At 43.7% G+C, this 16840-nt stretch overlaps 1 protein-coding gene across 7 annotated transcripts in view; it reads left to right on the forward strand.

The window, feature by feature from the left end:
• The first annotated feature begins 3411 nt into the window (after positions 1–3411).
• qkia (QKI, KH domain containing, RNA binding a) overlaps positions 3412–16840 on the forward strand; it is a 75141-nt gene continuing 61712 nt past the window's right edge. For 6 of the 7 annotated variants that reach the window (XM_020098023.2, XM_069536529.1, XM_069536528.1 and 3 more), the window contains exon 1: positions 3415–3863. In XM_020098023.2, the coding sequence (XP_019953582.1) occupies positions 3719–3863 (145 nt within the window). In that variant the 5' untranslated portion in view covers positions 3415–3718. Of the gene's footprint in view, positions 3864–16840 lie in introns of all 7 variants that reach the window. The other variant, XM_020098027.2, reaches the window with a different exon arrangement.

Consider the following 16840-nt stretch of genomic DNA (forward strand, 5'->3'; position numbering starts at 1 on the left):
ACGCATGTTCATTAACTATCTGGATCCTTGTTAATTGGATTAATTGTTGAATGGAAACCGTGTTATTAAAAATGACGAAAACACAAGGGCAGGGGGAGCAAAAGGGGGGATTAATATCGTTTCTGTTTACTCTGGGGCTGTCAGAAGACACAGGCACACACACACACACACACACGCACGCACGCACACACACAAAGTTAGTTCTGCCTGTCTATTGCTGTGACTCTAACTCTGTGTTGCTATTTCGCACACATAACACACAAACACAGAGGCTGTATGTGACCCAACTGAGAAAAGCGAATGCTAGGCAAGGTGCAAATTACCATCACCGCTGTTCGAGATAAGAACTAAACCCATTTTCAAAGCTCAGAATAAATGCCAGATTCTTTTTGAAGCCAGAAGACTGTGACTTTTTCCATCGCCTATATTCAAAGAATAAGGGAAGGAAGAAAAAGAAACATAAAGTCAACACCGTGAACAATTTAGCTATCTCCACGTCACATGAAAAATGGGGTTTCTCATTCCCTCTGCCTATCTACTTACTCTTATCCACCGAAATCACTTATCAGTGTTTGACTTCAAGGGATGTTTTATCATTCTGGCTCAAAGATAGTGCTGATACTGCAGACCGGGTGGACGGCAGGACTAATATTACATGCCCCGTGTTACTGGTGGTGGGGCAAATGACAAGCCATTATGCAAAACCCTTATTATCTGTGTGTTCCTGTGATCACTGGTTGGAATTACGGCAATCCAAAGGTAAATACCAGACAGCTCAGGAGACAACGGCTGTTAAATCCCACTGAAGAAAAACTTTTTCATTTCGACATTGACATAAAAGATTAAGAAATTGCAACTTAGCTAAATCTTTTCTGAATTATCACTTTTTAAATATGTTAAAGAAGTAAACTGATTCCAACTTAAACAAGACGAATAAGTTATAAGCTTATACTGTGATACCTTTGTTGTTGTGTTCTCACCCAGCTCCAGTGACGACCATAATAACGCCTGTCAGACCTTACAGTAATAACATGGTGCAGCTATATGTAGACGCTGGCTGAAGGGCAAAGAAGCAGGATCTACTAAATGTGTTGCGCTGGTTGTTAAGGCAACTGTATCTGTCTTCCTGCTTTGATGTGGCAGCTACTGTCGCCTGCTGCACATACGTGCTGCTATCTGTGTCTGGAGGCCTGATCACACATATTCTGGGAATGCATTCGATTTTAGTTTTGAATCTAAGCAGCTTCACAGTTTGTATGTCGTCTGTTAACGTGAGGTGTATTTATGTGTCTTGAGTTAATGATACTGTGACACTATATCAGTCTCACTAAAAGTCAGGAGAAGGAGTTGAACAATCAATATAGCGGACGTGTAGCACTAATTTTGTGAGCTGGGACTTAATTCCCTACCCTCCATACCAACACAAGGGCGACAAAGTGAAGCCAGAAGGTCACAGTGCAGCTGTTTGAGTATTCATGCACCCGGTGAGGGGACCTGTTTTTACAAAGACACGAGTGGGTGAGCAGTAAGCGGACAAACTGATTTAGGGGCCAAGGTCAGCACTCAGATTTAGCCGGGGCCCCTCTCAGCCAACAGCTGTTAAAATCAAAATGGATCAGTTGTGGTTTATTTTTCACACTAAGCAGGAAACAGGGGGAAGCTGGTTTGTGTGTGTTCCATTGATCAGGGATGTTAATCTTCTGAGGATATGTAGAAAGGTCCTCCCAAGGACAGGACAATGAAAAGGCTCTATTGATTACCAGAGCGCTGATCAATCGGTCCCTCGACAGATAACAAGCTGTACAACTCTTGAGTAACAAAAGGCATTTTGAGGGGTATGGACTGCACAGGTTGATCTCCTTTTTTTATAATTCAGCACCTTTAGGTGAAGCCTACACTTTAAATCTAGGATCAGTCTGATTCGTAAGATGGCCTTAGTTCGTATACTACGTCAACGCATACCTGACTATAAAGTAGACCCACACATGTCATTGTAACGCCTCGTAAAATCTAAGTGACAAATGGGGCTGCTGTGCTAGTCGCTGTAATAGTCTGGAGTGAGTCACATCCTTTATGAAAATGTTAACACAGTTATTTTGCATAACGATAGCCGACTTCATGGCTGAAAAAGCTCCACATGCATGATTCTTTGAAAACAGGGGTTACTGTAGGATTTGTCGTCCCTCTGCAGCAGAAGAACTGCCCACAAGGTCCCTTGAGTGGTTCCAGGGGGTCCCCAGCAAAGACAAATTATTTATTTTCAACATAATTTCATCCATAAGTAACACACTGAGAGTGTATGGATATTTTGGTCTTGAATTTGATTTGACTTCTGACATAACACACTAAGACCAACAAATCTTTCTCAAAGGGGGTTTTGTGGTCTTGTTTGAGAAAGTTTGAGAACCACTGTTCTACAGCAACTTTGTCACTTGCCAGTCTCAGTGGAACAATGTTAAATAAAAAAAAAAACACTATTTACGTTGAAGAAAAAATCTGTTGGACATGTTTTTTACAGAAATTATATACCACCATGAATACTTGTTATAACAGAGATAAGATAAAGGGGAAAACTGGCCCCTGTGTGTTACCAGATTAAAACAAAACCAAAAGATGGGTTTAAAATGAAGAAAGGCAAAACACTACAACCCGCGATAAAGAAGAAGAACAAATAGTAGATGGTGGTAATGCACCTTGAGGTAGGTTGCCATCCGCCGATAAACTGAGCAAAGAAGAAGATATTACAACCGCTGCAACTTCACTTTTACACAAGTAGTCTATCTTGATTCATTTAATAACCATTTGGTGTTAAATATTTTCAAATAAAAAACTAGTAATGATGTAACTACAACCCATTTTAAAGGGATAGTTCACTGAAAAATGAAAATTCATACATTATCTACTGACCACTAAGGCGATGGAGCCCCAACCTTAAAATTAGACTCAAAACGGCCTCATTTAAACCATGTTTTAGCCTAAATTACGCTGTTTCCAGTCGAATTTGAATGAAAATTATTTATTTTTGTCTGTGTTTTTTTTTTCGTTTGAAAATCAGCATAGTGGTGAGTAGATAATGTGTGATAATGTTATTTTTTGGGTGAACCATCCCTTTAAGGTGGACGCACTGACAGTGGGGGAACTCTTACAGAACAAAGTCACTGGATCATGTTCGGAGGGAAACTCAGTGAAACGCGCTGCTCGCAGTTCACAACACTTCAGATTGTGCATTCCTGCGCTCCGCACGTCATTGGCTCAAACTCCCGTCCATCCACCCACCGTCCAGCTCCGCGCCCCGCCCCCGTCGCGGAGATCCGGGCGCTCATTGGCGGAGCGCGGCAACTGCGAGCCGATGCCGCGCGGGCCAATGGGAGCGCAGGAGGACGGACGCTTTCCGGTGGAGCAGCGTCGCGCGCCACAGTGGAGGAATCGAACGTCCCTGAAGCGCACACAGCGGAGAGAGTGCGGCGCGAGAGTGAGGCAGCGAGATAACGGCGAGTTGTTGCCCCCTCTCACTCCAGCAAGAGCAAACCAAACCCGGCTGATTTAGGGGGGTCCGCACAGTCTTCTGCTCACAAGGAGGAGGGAAGCGAGGGATTTTGGAGCCGCAGGTTTTTTTTTTCTTTTCTCCCCCCCCCCCTGTCGTTTTTTTCCCCCTTTCCCCCCTGAACGAGGATTCCGTCTTTTCCGCGGTGGTTTGTTTCTCGCTCTCGCCGCAAAGATGATGGTCGGAGAGGTCGAAGTGAAGGAGCGACCGAGGCCGAGTCCCGACTATTTGATGCAGTTGCTGAACGAGAAGAAGCTCATGACCAGTTTGCCAAATCTCTGCGGCATCTTCACGCACCTGGAGCGGCTCCTCGACGAAGGTAAGCGGGCCGGGGCTGGAGCGGAGCCCCCTGAGGGGAGGGGGGAGGGAAGGGTGACCACGGGGCTGCCTCGCCGCATTACAGGAGCGAGACCCGGACCCACACTACAGCATGGTCCCCCAGATATCGCTGACCGTGGCAGGCATGGCAGCGCTCACAACTTCCCCTGAGCTTCACGTTACAGACAATAAACCCCAAGACTTCCAGCGGTGTGAGTTTATTTCTCTCCGGAGCCCAGTGAGACGAGGGTCCGGGAGTAGGGCTGCTAGCGTCGGGCTTCTCCGGAGTTAACCACCCCGCACTCCTGACTTCGGGGGCTACGAAAACTTTCTCTCACTCGCGTAGAGAAGAAACTTTAACTTTAAACATAAAAGAGAAAAAGTTTTAAATCACGCTTAACGTCAAAAAACTTCAGTCAACATTTAACCCAGACGGGGGCCGGGGGGGGGGTTCCACATGTTCCACAGCGATTTAGCTCCTGTTAGCCACATTTCAAGCTAGCTGCGATCCGATAAACTCTTGAGGAAAGAGCGAGAAAAAGAGAAGAGACGATGGCGTGAACTCTCTGAATAAAGACTTGACCGAGCAGTGTGGTGTCTCCGACATGTTTTTTGGGGGGAAGTGAAACAAATGCTCGACTTTCGCTTCCTCTTGTTTTTCTTTGCTCCGGAGGCTTGTGCGAGTTGTTGCCCAGCGGCCGAGCTTAGAAGCACGAAGGAATGTGCTGCTTGTTGCCCAAACAATGGAGTTGCTGCGGGAGGGAGGAGGAAGGACGGAGGGGTACAACGGAGGTTATTTCGACCGTGTAACTTTTTCATTAAAACGGGCACAATTATAATCGCCTGTTCTTTATTATAAGACGCGTATAAACACGACTTGGTGTGTTTCTGTCTCTTGTTTTCTTCCTTTGCTGCAGCAGCGTCGTGGTGTGTGTTTTTTTGGTTTTGCTCCTGCGTCGGCTTTTGTCAGCGGCGACGTCCGAACGGGATCTCTCTGCCTTCGCTTTATTCTCCACCTCTTTATCGTTGATTTCTTAATCAGATGAACAAACCGCAGCGGATCTCGCCGTTTATGTTGTTGATAGGATCGATAACATAATCTGGTCTAAGCGGAAGGTTGGACCCACGGTTTACGTAACTGATCTGGGGACACTAGAGAGCGCCACAGCCCCCTGAGCTCACTGTCCCCGCGCCGCGTGTTGTGTCGGGTTGGACACGGTGACGCTTGATGGGGGACAGAGATGAGAAAGGTGCATTGTGTCTGGCTGTATGAATAAAGGGCTGATTTCCTCATTCAAGAGTCGGGGCAGACTTGAGAGTTGCGTGTCTGGGTGAGCAGCTTCTCCGCTATGCAGTTGTTAAACCGGTCTGCAAAGATGTTCCGCTTCCTTGATTGGTGATAAACTAAAACAACTGAGCCGTGGAGCGAAGGGTGTCCTCCCTAACCCCCCGCAGATAACTACGTGCCTGTTTGTAACACTTGTTCTCAAATTAAAACTCGTAACGAGTCCTTATTTTTTTGCCTAATAATGACTCAATATTATTGTCTGTAGTAATATCGTAGTGTTTCTGCAGAATTTTCAGTTTCATGTTGGTGCTATATTTAAGTTAAATTAACTCCCCACAACACATTTATCCCATAAAAACAAGAATAGTTTTTATTATTTTTGTAAAAGTAGACTTTCTTTCTTTTACTCAGTTGGGAGTGGTGGGTGTGTTGGTATTTTAATATTAGGGAGAGTCAGGAAGGAGGCTTGTTTTCTTTTTCATCCCGCTCCCCCTCTTTGCCGTCTCCCAGCCCCCACAGTGGTAGAGGGTAAAGAAAAGTACCATCACAGTCTGTGAAAGTCTCATTTGCTCCATTACACCTCAGTTGTGCTGCTGTCACCAAACTTTCTTTAGGTTCGGTGTAGTCGGAGATCAACGGTACATTTTTACTGATGTTCGCTTTGTGTAACTATGAAAATCTGGTTTTGAACAAAAGAAACCAAGCCCAGTAACTTGGCTGTCAACCCAGGAAATTAAGTAGAATTTTAAGTTAATGTTGAAAAAGTAAATCCTTTGTTTTGGTATTTTTTTCTCACAGTTTTATTTCTACTCACATTTTGTATATACGGACAGATTTTTTGGTATTTTGCAGCATTAAAGCTGTGCTCAAACTGTCGGACTAAAGTAGGGGAGTAAACACTCTGCACTCAGCAGAGATGTATAAGCTGGAAGTGCTTATAAATAAAAACTCAACATATCTGAAGCCTGCAGACCTTCCCCTGTACTTTAAAACACTGTCTCTGGATAGCGAAAGCTCCAATTTTATATTTAATTTTGACCCACAAATGTGTTCTTTGCTTATTGTGAGACTAAATTAAAAGTCTGTCAGATATTAAATGATTAAATGTTTTTCCAACATGTATTTCGCCCATATGGTTTTGTAGCTTTTAAGTAAAGCGGGTTGTAAGAACTTCACAAATTGGTCCTGTTATACTGGATTGCTCTGCTGCCTGCACACAGTTCCTGACGGAGAGAAGCAGCATAAAACCTTCCCTCGTCTGGTGTTAAAGAAATCATGGCTGAGACATTTGTGGCTCCCCAGCCCCCGTCTGCTCTTCTAAAGTCTTAAGGTTTACAAGGGTTTCCACAGCACCGGTCCAAACTTTACTCTGCCGCCAAAATTGCGTTTGTGTGTGATGAAAGCCAACCCAGTTGAGAGGAGGCCCGTCTGGTTTCTGTTAGGGGCCATTTGTTATGCTCCTTCCCTGTAGACTGAAGCTGATATTTTGGGTTTACCTCATCCCACAATCCCTGTTTGTGACCCCACCCAAGTTGAAATAAAATGCACAATCCAATGTGATCAAAATTAAAAACAGACAAATAGTGTATAAAATGACTCTCCTCTTTGCTCTAGTCCTCGAAGGAATTGTCAAGTATTATCGTGGTGTCTGTGCTGTCAAATTGCTGCAATTTCAGTTGCTAAATTGTCGCTTTTAATTTTAGGTTGTGTTTTTTTTTGGGCCAAACACCATTGCAGCTACAGACAGGAAAGACTCCAGAGGGAAGTCTTTCACTTGTGGTATTGTGGTGTTAATTACATTTGATGCGGTGATTTATTTTGTTTGGTGTGTGCCGTTTTCTTCTCAGAGCGAGTTGCGTCTTGGTCTCGTTGAAAGGGGGTGGCTTTTCAAGGTGACAAGGAGAAAGCAGATGCTACTTAAAAGAGCTATTGATACTCGAGCAGAAGTTGATACAGAACCATATGTTGAGGAGCCATCAGCTGTGTTGTATCTTGTGGGAGAAATTTTTTGTGTTATCAATAAAATAACCACTTCTCTGAGATGACACTCTTGTAGGCTTAAATGTGACTGAAAGTGTTAAATGCTGTCCTCTGTCACACTTAAATTCTCTTAATAAGAGCTAAATTCTAACCAGTTGCAGCTGAAGGCGTATAACTCCATGTATAGCCCAACAACAGCTGCACGTCCTCCCTCACACGCTCAACATTTTGTGCATGTCTACACAGCTGTTATCATGGCGTAAGAAAGCTGACACCACCCTTGTGCGTCTGTGCGTCAACTCGCTCCCATTTTGCTTTAGTGGCATCTGTGTGTGGACGTCCATGTTACGATGCTACTTTGTGCGTCATCCCTCAAGGTCACTCAGGCCAATAGACAGGCCCCCCTCTTGAAATCCTCTTGCGTTGCAGTTGTTCATCTCTGAGGTGACACCTGCTCTGGAGTTTTTTTTTTACTTCTCTTTACGATCTGCCAGCCAACACGCTGCTTTCAAATTGCTATATTTTCTCTTGGCAGGAGGAGACAGCCCATATAACATCTAGAGATGTAGCCTAGTAGTGAGGTTCAGGCGTCGTCGTAAGGCAGCGGTGCATAGGAGAGAGCAAGAGTTTTATTTATTTTTGTTGTCATGAAGTGTGGCAAGAGTTTCCATGGGGAGCAGAATAGTCAGATTGACTGGAAAAGAATATTCCAACCTTACTCTGTTGTTTTGAACTTTGTTTGTACAATGTATTAAATTGACTATTGTTCCATTGCTCACTGTTTTGTGGAGCCATACGGTGTACTATACTCTTATGTGCTTACAGCAACCCCCTTGCAAACACAGTTTTGTGTGCTTGTTAGTCTCTGTGTGCCGTGATTTAACAGGACGTTCCCGGGAGAGCTGTCAGCATTCGGAGGACAAACTGTCTGCTGTCCACTGTGGTGCCTTTGTGGGGAACTGGTCCCCTGGGAACGGCTGTTTAGAGAACCGATTTTGATAAATGGGGAGTGCTAGAAGTCTGCGTTGGGTTTTTTACCTGATGTCTCATATTTCTGTCTATCTGTCTGTATGGTTTTAGCACCCGTTTCTTTCTCGGTTCGTGTTACAGCCTGTATTATCACGCTGTCGCTCGACCCCTTGGTGCTCCTCGGCGCAGGGCTCGACCTTAACTCACCCCTGACACGCAGTCAATGTAACAGCTAACAAGACTGAGCACTGCTCCAAGAGTAAGATGCAGCTCAGAACTGTGGGGGAGCTCAGGTAGAGAGCAACAGGAAGAGAGAATTAGGGCTGTTAGGACGGGACAGTTTTTGCAGGCAGGAACCTGTGATACCCCCATCACCACTTCACTTCACCCATCCCCTTTCTCTTCTCCCTACATTCTATCCCACAGCACCACTTATAAGCTGGAATTTAATTAACCCAGAGTAGCCATTCTGTGAGCTGGTTAACTGAGCTGTCGCCACCAGTGAGAAAGCAGAACTGGAGGCTTTGCGCTGTCTTTCTCAGTCTGCCTTCCTTTTCTCTTTCTCTGGTAATAAATTAGGATGTGACATTAACCTGACAGGGTGAGACGTAGGGGTTGTGGCAGGACCCAGCACAGACTAGCCTGCTTTCCCTTCTTGCGTGCCCCTGCCTTATCCAGCAGCCCCACCTCAGTATATCCGCCTCAACCTGTGTGAGCTTCAGTCCCTGTTTTAACTCAACCAGCTCCCCTTGCTCCTCCAGCAACACCCCCGACTCCCCACAGCGGGTGTTTTATGATAAAGTCATTCAACGACAGCTCGGGCTCTTATCTTAGGCCTCAATCCCGTGAGTGCTGGAGCCTCCTTATCGCCCCTGACTCTGCCTGGCCTCTTGTCTCTGTGCCCTACCCCAGCCGCCTGGCTGGCTATCTGGCTCACTGTCGCCAAAACGAAGTGTCTTTCCTTCTTTTACTGCAAGCTGTTAGACAACACATTGCCAGAGGCAGTTTATCTCTCTCTCTGTTTTTTATTATTCCTCAAGCTTTAAAGCAGAGCAGTCCTGTTAAAATTAACAATGAATAACCAGATGCACAGTGAATTTCCCCTGAAAGAGTTTTAATTTGCAGTTTCTGTCAAAGCAAGAATCATGGCTCTGTGTGTTTGTGCAAGTAGTATTGAGGAAGATGTATTTTACTACATAACAGCTTCCCCGACACGGACCTGTTTCTCACTTATTCCTTTTCTGAAACCATGAACCCTCCCATCCCCCTTTGAACCAAGTTAAATCTACATTGACCATTTCTATTTTTTGAATATGTGTCACATGTAAAAGCAGCTACGGGAAGTAACGCCTGTTGCAGACAGGAAGGGACTATGGAGAAGGCTGTGGTTTGTTTTTCCATTCAGGCGGACGGGGAGAAGGAGGGGGAGGTGTTTTCTTGCTGTGGTGACAAGAGAAGCCTGCTCCTCTTTTGCCCTCTCTCACAGAGGTGGGTCTGTCTCCCAGCTTTTTTTGGACTAATTTAGATTACATCATGATTCATCTCTTGCTCCTTCTCCCCTCCACATATTTGTGTGGATATGCAACACACTTGGAAGTATGGACCCCACCCTGTTACATTCTTTGAGTTCTTCAAATAGCTTTCTCACCCCGTTGCTCAAAGGAAGTCCCCCCTCTTTCTCCATCTGTTGTCCTTTTAAAAATCTCAATTAGGTTTCACAGGAAGCATACCAGTAACATTTTTCACAGTTTCCTGTTTCTTTCACCAGTTTTGTCTTAGAAAGGAGGTGAAAATATGAGCTGAATGCTCACTTTGTTCCTCTCACTCGCCCACCCCTCTGCATTCATTTTCTCTCCTTTCAGAGCAGGAATGGCAAGTGAGCGTTGGCAGCCAGCTCAGGAATTTTACCGGGAGCACAGTCAGAGCACTTAACCTCCAGCCTGGTGTTTGTTTTCCCCACACACTCTCATACCGCTTTTTAACACAGATTAATGTGAATGCCGTCCACAGGGCGGCATAAGAATGTCCGCTTTGCTTTAAATATCTAGAAATGTTAAATGCGTTATACGTTTGTGCATCATGGCTGACAAATACGAGCTCCATGTCACACGTATGGATTTCTAAACTGTCGAATTTTGTGATGCACTCACTCCTAATTTCACTGATTTTGTCTTTGCCCCATCGGCCCAAACATTTTTATTTTGGTCTATCTGCCAACGGCTGGTAAAAGGAAAAAAAATATATCGGCCAAAATATCTTTCTATTGGCCACAGAACAGCACAAGTCAGTGTTTCCAATAGATCAGAGAAGTAGAGGCGCTGAGAAGATCTCTTAATATAGAATAGTTTTATAAAGTTTGTATATTGTGATTGATTTATTTTACATAGTCATTTGGTGTTAAAGTATGTTACAACAGAGGCTTGAGTCTTGGACTCTTAGGCCAACAGGGATCCCACACAGACTTTTTTGGAACTGAAACGGGAGAGGGGCCCTGCTAAGGTGAGTCACCAAAACCCTGGATTAGATGATTGATTGGTTTGATTGATTTGATTGATTTTGTTGTTGTTGTGGCGATCCACCTCAGGGAACTGTTACGAGAGGAAACACTGAGAAGATACAGGTGTTGTATCAAAGTCTGTTTTCACGTGGAGATGTTTCCCTCTCACCATAACTCAACCTTTCCCTACCATTGACTTTCAGTGGAAGCATAATTGTGTGAAACAGAATCCAACACAACATCTTTATCTCAGTCGTTTGCACGTATTGATAGGTTTGGCTTGACAGACTATCCCTTGTGTGAAAAATAACACCAGCACATTACATTTCTCAAGCTGTAGTGATGGTGGATGACAGGGGTCAACCAAAGACTTTATGAAACATAGTCAATCAGCTTTACTGGTATGTGTGGTGTTTGTACTTAGGTCTGCCTGTTTTAGCAACCCACCATTGCCAACTGACATTATTTATTTTTATTGGCCAAGCCCCATCCTCCTTCAAAACACCCTTGTAGATCTGTCTGCTCGTGGTTTGCAGCCTTTGTCTTGGTTTCTCAGTAGTCGCAGGTTGGCTGATAAATCAAAGTGGAATAATTTACCTGTCCCTCAGCAGCTTGTGTTGCTTCTGTGAGGCTTGGCAAGAGCAGGCGGTGCTGCCACAACCTTCCCTAAGGGCCACAGAAAGTGAGGTGGCAAGGTAGTGAGATTTCTGTGTCGCATTTTCTTCTATCAAACACCAAGTGGTGCAAAGTCCTACCATAACAAGCACCGGCTTCTTTCCTGATTTTTCTACAGCTTCCACACTTTTCAGTCCATGTTATAAACTCAGTTCTCCTTGTTGCTCTTTTCACTTTGTTGATATTGTGCAGAATACAATGGGGTCCATTGTACATTCTACATTTTCATTTATAAAGAAAGGAACTTCTTTTTGTTTAATGATTTATGATCACTGCATACATTTTATAATTGGCATATTTTTAATTGATATTTGTTTGTGATACACTCCCACTAATGCTGCAATTCACAATGTGTATTTTTACCTTATGGATTGTAGACGGAGACTTTTGGACTCCACCAAATGCAGTTTTTGTGGTGTATTTATGAGAATTACCACTGTGCGTGCAGCTGCAGTGATTGTCTTTTAAAGATCGTGGTGTCAGTCTCATCCCAGTGTGATGATGTAGAAAGAGAGTAGCCCCTGCTGCAGGGCTTTCTGTAAGCACGATATGTTCTGTGTTAAAGCATGTACGTCTGCTTTTCACACTGCGGTTTTTCAAGTTTGTGGTGTGCCTGCCACCTTGTACAGCTTAGCCTACCCTTGATTGCTATGTTTGCCACACCTCGAAGCACAACCCCTTTGTGTTCTGAGTTTGGTGTTGCCTATACTGTCTATCCAACCAGGAGCACACCTGAATAAAAGGACCTTAAACAACATACCTCACCTATTCAGAACTGTTGTGCTTAAAATGTCTGTGACACAGTTACACATAGTGGCTGTCTAGACGAACTAGAGTTACATGTGTTGCACAGTTGTTTTTTACAGTGGCTGTCTGCCCTGCAGTCTTGTGCTGTAATGTTAAACACGATTTGCTTACCATAATTTATGCCCATGTCCAACTAAAAGTGACGGTAGCGACACAGGAATAAAGAGCTGTACAACTGAGAGGGGAAACAGTTTTGTGTCTGTTGTGTTTGTTTAGCATTTGTCATTGCTTGTCTGTTTGTGGTGAGGCTTAAGTCTGTCTGTCCTCATCAGTGCAGTGGTTGGGAGGAGATTACAGAGCAGAAACAATGGGTGGTTTTGTATGATTAGGCTTTAATTGGTGAAACAAAGAGCCTCTTTAGCACCGTGTGTAACATAGGAAAGACTGGCATGAAAACGCAGCGATAACTGGCAGGAAAGAATGTGCTGTCTGTATGAAAGGGTTAGTGAGCATGAGCCTCATCCCTGCTCAGTAGATTGATTGTGTTCGCTGAAAGGAAAAGGGCGAGCAAGGCTGCCTAGAGCGAGGGGAGGATGGTTAGTGTGATAAAGAACAGTGGGGGGAGACAGAGGATTCCTATGTGATGTGAATGAGGTCATCTGGTTGGTTATGTGGAAGGTCGCTAACCCTTCCCTCAGCTCCGCACACCACCCCTCTCTCCCTCCCTCAGCTAATGAAACCACAATGGTTTTTTTGTGCTGTAATGGGCCAGACACACACACATTGGGTCATTCCTCCCACATTTCACACAAGTGTGCTCACAAGTGCTGTCTGTCAGACAACAAGACCTCTGCGTTGCGATGCATTTTTACGCATTGCATTTATCACTTGGTTTATTAGCTTCATGTGTCCTCTCATCTGCACCATCACTCTCAGAGTCAGGGTGATGGTTGGAGCATGTTGAAAATAATCTTTTTCTTATATTTTTGTTGGCTAGAAAAGCAATTTACAGAGTGAGGCCTCTTGCTGCAATCATTGTTTTGTAAGTGTAACAGGTGAATGTTTTGGATCTATTGTGAGTATCCACATCCTTTTGTATTGTGTGATCCAGGACAGAAAGCTAATTCCAAGCAGCCGTTTCTAGCAATTGTTGTGTTTAGTGATTAAAAAATAAAAATATCAGATATATTATTAATATCCTCCACATGATGCGGTGCTGCAATCAGTTATTATGTTACATTTAGTGTGGCTACCCTATAAAACATGTCACTCAAGGCATATAGAATGGGATGCAGCATATCCTGTTTTACCTTTTTGTTTTTGCACAGGCAGTCTGGCAATTAGGCCATATTACAGCATAAATAGGCAGCAAAGATCAACCAATATGGATTTCTTGGTGAAAGATGTGAGGAAGGCACTGATTCCTAAGACGCTGTTAACAATCCTGTATGGCAAAGAAATGTAAATTAGGTTTGAAATTTTACAGTCTAACCATCAACGCAAATACAATTTAACTTAAAACTTGAATTAAGAAAATGAACAGTTGACATAAATTGTAGACACAAATCCATATCTTTTCTTGATTGATTTTTCTTTTCTTCAGCGAACAGATGAATTATTAGAGCTTTGATTACTGGCATAATAAACATGGGCTTGTCACACAAAGGAGCCAGGATTTGGCCTCATTTCTTTCATGAACCTCCCTGACCACTCATTATTTCCTCTAACCCCAACCATGAGCCTAATTAGTAGAACTTAAATTCCAGATGCACCTCTGACCCAAGGAGGATGCTTATGTCCAAAGACTGATATAATGTAGACTGTCTTACACTTTGTAACATGACCCACAATGAGAAAACAGACTACCATAAACTCTTAATCGAGCTTAAAATGTTTCTAATAGATTGGTTTGACATTTTGAAAATGCAGAACCAGCTGGCACAGTCAATCTCTTTCTCCCAGCCTGCAACATAGTGCTCTACTACACTTTGGCCCTAATTTCTGCCATCTCTCCTCTGTCATTATGCAGGAATGTTGCCCATAAAAGACTTGCAAGTTGTTTCTTTATTGTCGTGTTGGATGAGATTACAGCTGCTCCTGTCTGTCTGCTGGGTATATGCTCTGGCAGAACGTGCCTGCACACGCTTACAGACATGAGGCACAGGCAGTTTTGAGATGACGTAAATTGCAGCAAATGTTTGGATTAGATATTTTTTGTCATCACTTGCAAATGACATAATTTATTGCCAGGGCTATCTGTCCTCGAGGGTAGGTTTAATGCAACTGGGGATGGACATTGTGTAGACACAGCAGGTGGGACAGGTGTGGGCACGAGCAAGGTGCCAAGGTGCCAGCTGTTGTTGACACCTTGAGGTGAGGAATAGTCTGCCAGGAGATGGACTTGTCTCTCTTTCCCCTCTGTTTCCTCTCTCCCTTCCTCTCCTCCACCCTTATCTTTATTTATCTGACACAAGTTGAGGCTGTTTCTATCTCCGCTCTTCCTCCCTCATCTCCATGTACAGTATAAAATCCCACTCCTTCTTTCCACACCAGACACACACATGCACATGTTTGCCTTGCTCTCTCCCTGCTATATTTTTCTTTCTGTCTTAAAAATATACATGCATCTGTTTATGTTATGATGCCTCCTTTTTTGTTGGGGGGAAAAAAAGATGGATATTGTGGTTCTCGACTGTTCCACCGTGTCATATTCTCCCAAGAAAAAAAAATTGGTGTCTGTTATCTCAAGGGAGTGACTCATTTTTCCTGGCTTTGTCTTTTTACCTATTTATTTTAGCAGAGTGAGTTCTTCCCTCTTCCCCCCTCTGTTTTTCTCTTCTCTCGTTTCCTCTGTCACTTTTGTCCAGATATTTCTTCACTGTCTCTTTTTTTCCATTTGTTTCCTCCTTTGCAGCTCTACTCCAAAGTGAATATGTGTGGCAAAAATCCAGCCTTGGGGCTACATTGCCTCTTTCATGTGAGGACCAGTGGTGACATTAAAGGCCCACAAGGTGGTCTGTCGGTTTGCATCAGCCCAGCTCTTGCTGTCTGCTCTCAGGAACCCAGTACGCATTTGGCTCTCAGCTCATTCACTTTCAGGCAGAAATGTTAGTCAGCAGAGAACAACATGACTGCACCCGCTGCCTGTAATTGTGCACATGTATGCATGTATGTATCAGCTTTGTTAAGCCCTCACATCCAAGAGCTTTAAGGCAGATCGATGTTTAACGGCTTAAGCATAGTGGATGCTCGGTTAATGACAGATGAGTCAGCGAGAAGGCTTCTCTCTCTTTTCCTCTTATCCCCCTCCTCCCTTTCTGACATTATGACCCAGTTGTTACATCCACTCCAACATCTTTTTTAATGCTCTAAATGGTACATTCAGAAAAATGGCTACACAAAACATTACTGATCAACCGCATGATATGCATGACCAGACAACCAGACCAAACAAATGCTCAGCCAAAGAGCATCTAGTCTTGTGATCTGCAGACAGAAGAGGGCAGTTCAGACGGAGCCTTTTCCTCCTCCTTCTTTTCATTGTCTGTCCGTCACGATAAGCAGTCTTACTATCTGGAAGCACATCAGGCACCTTTAGTTTTTCAGCATTTTTTAACAATGCTAGGCTTGTTTGTTCTTGATAAATATTCTATACCAGTTTGACTTATGATTTCCAACACTCTTACACAATCCATCTGTGAATACTCAGTCCAGAGCAAGTCTAAGTTGTGGTACAGAACTCAGCATATCCATCCAGTTGTTTAACACTGTTCTTATATGTTTAATTTTAATATGATAGAAGGCGTTTGGAGTCGTAAGATTTTGATCCTGCAAGAAGACAATGAGGAGCTGAAGCAAAGACACAACAGCAGCTGTGATGTGAGTCTGTGTGTTGTCACACCCAGGGACAGCAACTGAGTGGCTGTTGGACTGGAACTTGAGATGGTTGCTACAAGCCACAGCAGGCCCTGTCCCTGGGGATGAAACAGCTGACACACAATCACACACATTTGTGATGTATCCTGTTTGTCTTCCTGTGTTCATAACTCAGCATCACAGTCACCTGTTATTGCAACAGCTAAATTACTATTAAATTACGTTTTGTTAGTACTCATCCCTGTCCACACCTGAAAATGCATAAAACTTAACAATTAATGTAGACTGGGCGTGCGCGTGCTTACTACTCTGCAGTTGGCTGCTTGGTCACAATAAATATGAAGAACGAATTAAAACAACAGTGTTGAAAAGTAAGAGCAGGGATTTCTTTTCGAGGTGGAACTGTTACTGGAAGTTGGGGTTTACATTTGCCTTCACTGGTGTTAATTGACCTGTGACTGATGCGACCCAATCAGGAAGTGAATGTGAGTGACTTTCCGAGGTCCTTTATTTCCATCCATAATAAAACACAGCGCCCAGTTTTCTAACTAAACCAAGGTCAGCAACAGTCTCCGCTTTTGGTGCTTGAAAACTAGTAGTCTGGACGCCAGACGTAAACATGGAGACTGTGATGCAGTTTTAAAATTAAGTAGCGTGGATGTTTGTTGAAACAGTCTCAACCCTGAGAGGGTTTGATTCATGTTTGTGGTAATTTTGAAGGCTTTTCTGTGGTACTCATTAATTGTTTAGAGAGGTGTTTAAAGATGTTGTCCACTTCATTTATATTAATGTGAGTACACTGCATTAGTCTTACATGTAAGTTTATGTATATTGAAAACAGAGAGATGACACTGAGCGTATCAATATTTTTTCTCTTCATTAAAATGCAGTTCAATCCAATAACACAAGCAGCGGCATGCAAAGCAAACATGGCTTTGAATCAATT

This window comes from Paralichthys olivaceus, chromosome 12, assembly GCF_024713975.1.
Source record: "Paralichthys olivaceus isolate ysfri-2021 chromosome 12, ASM2471397v2, whole genome shotgun sequence".
NCBI lineage: Eukaryota > Metazoa > Chordata > Actinopteri > Pleuronectiformes > Paralichthyidae > Paralichthys > Paralichthys olivaceus.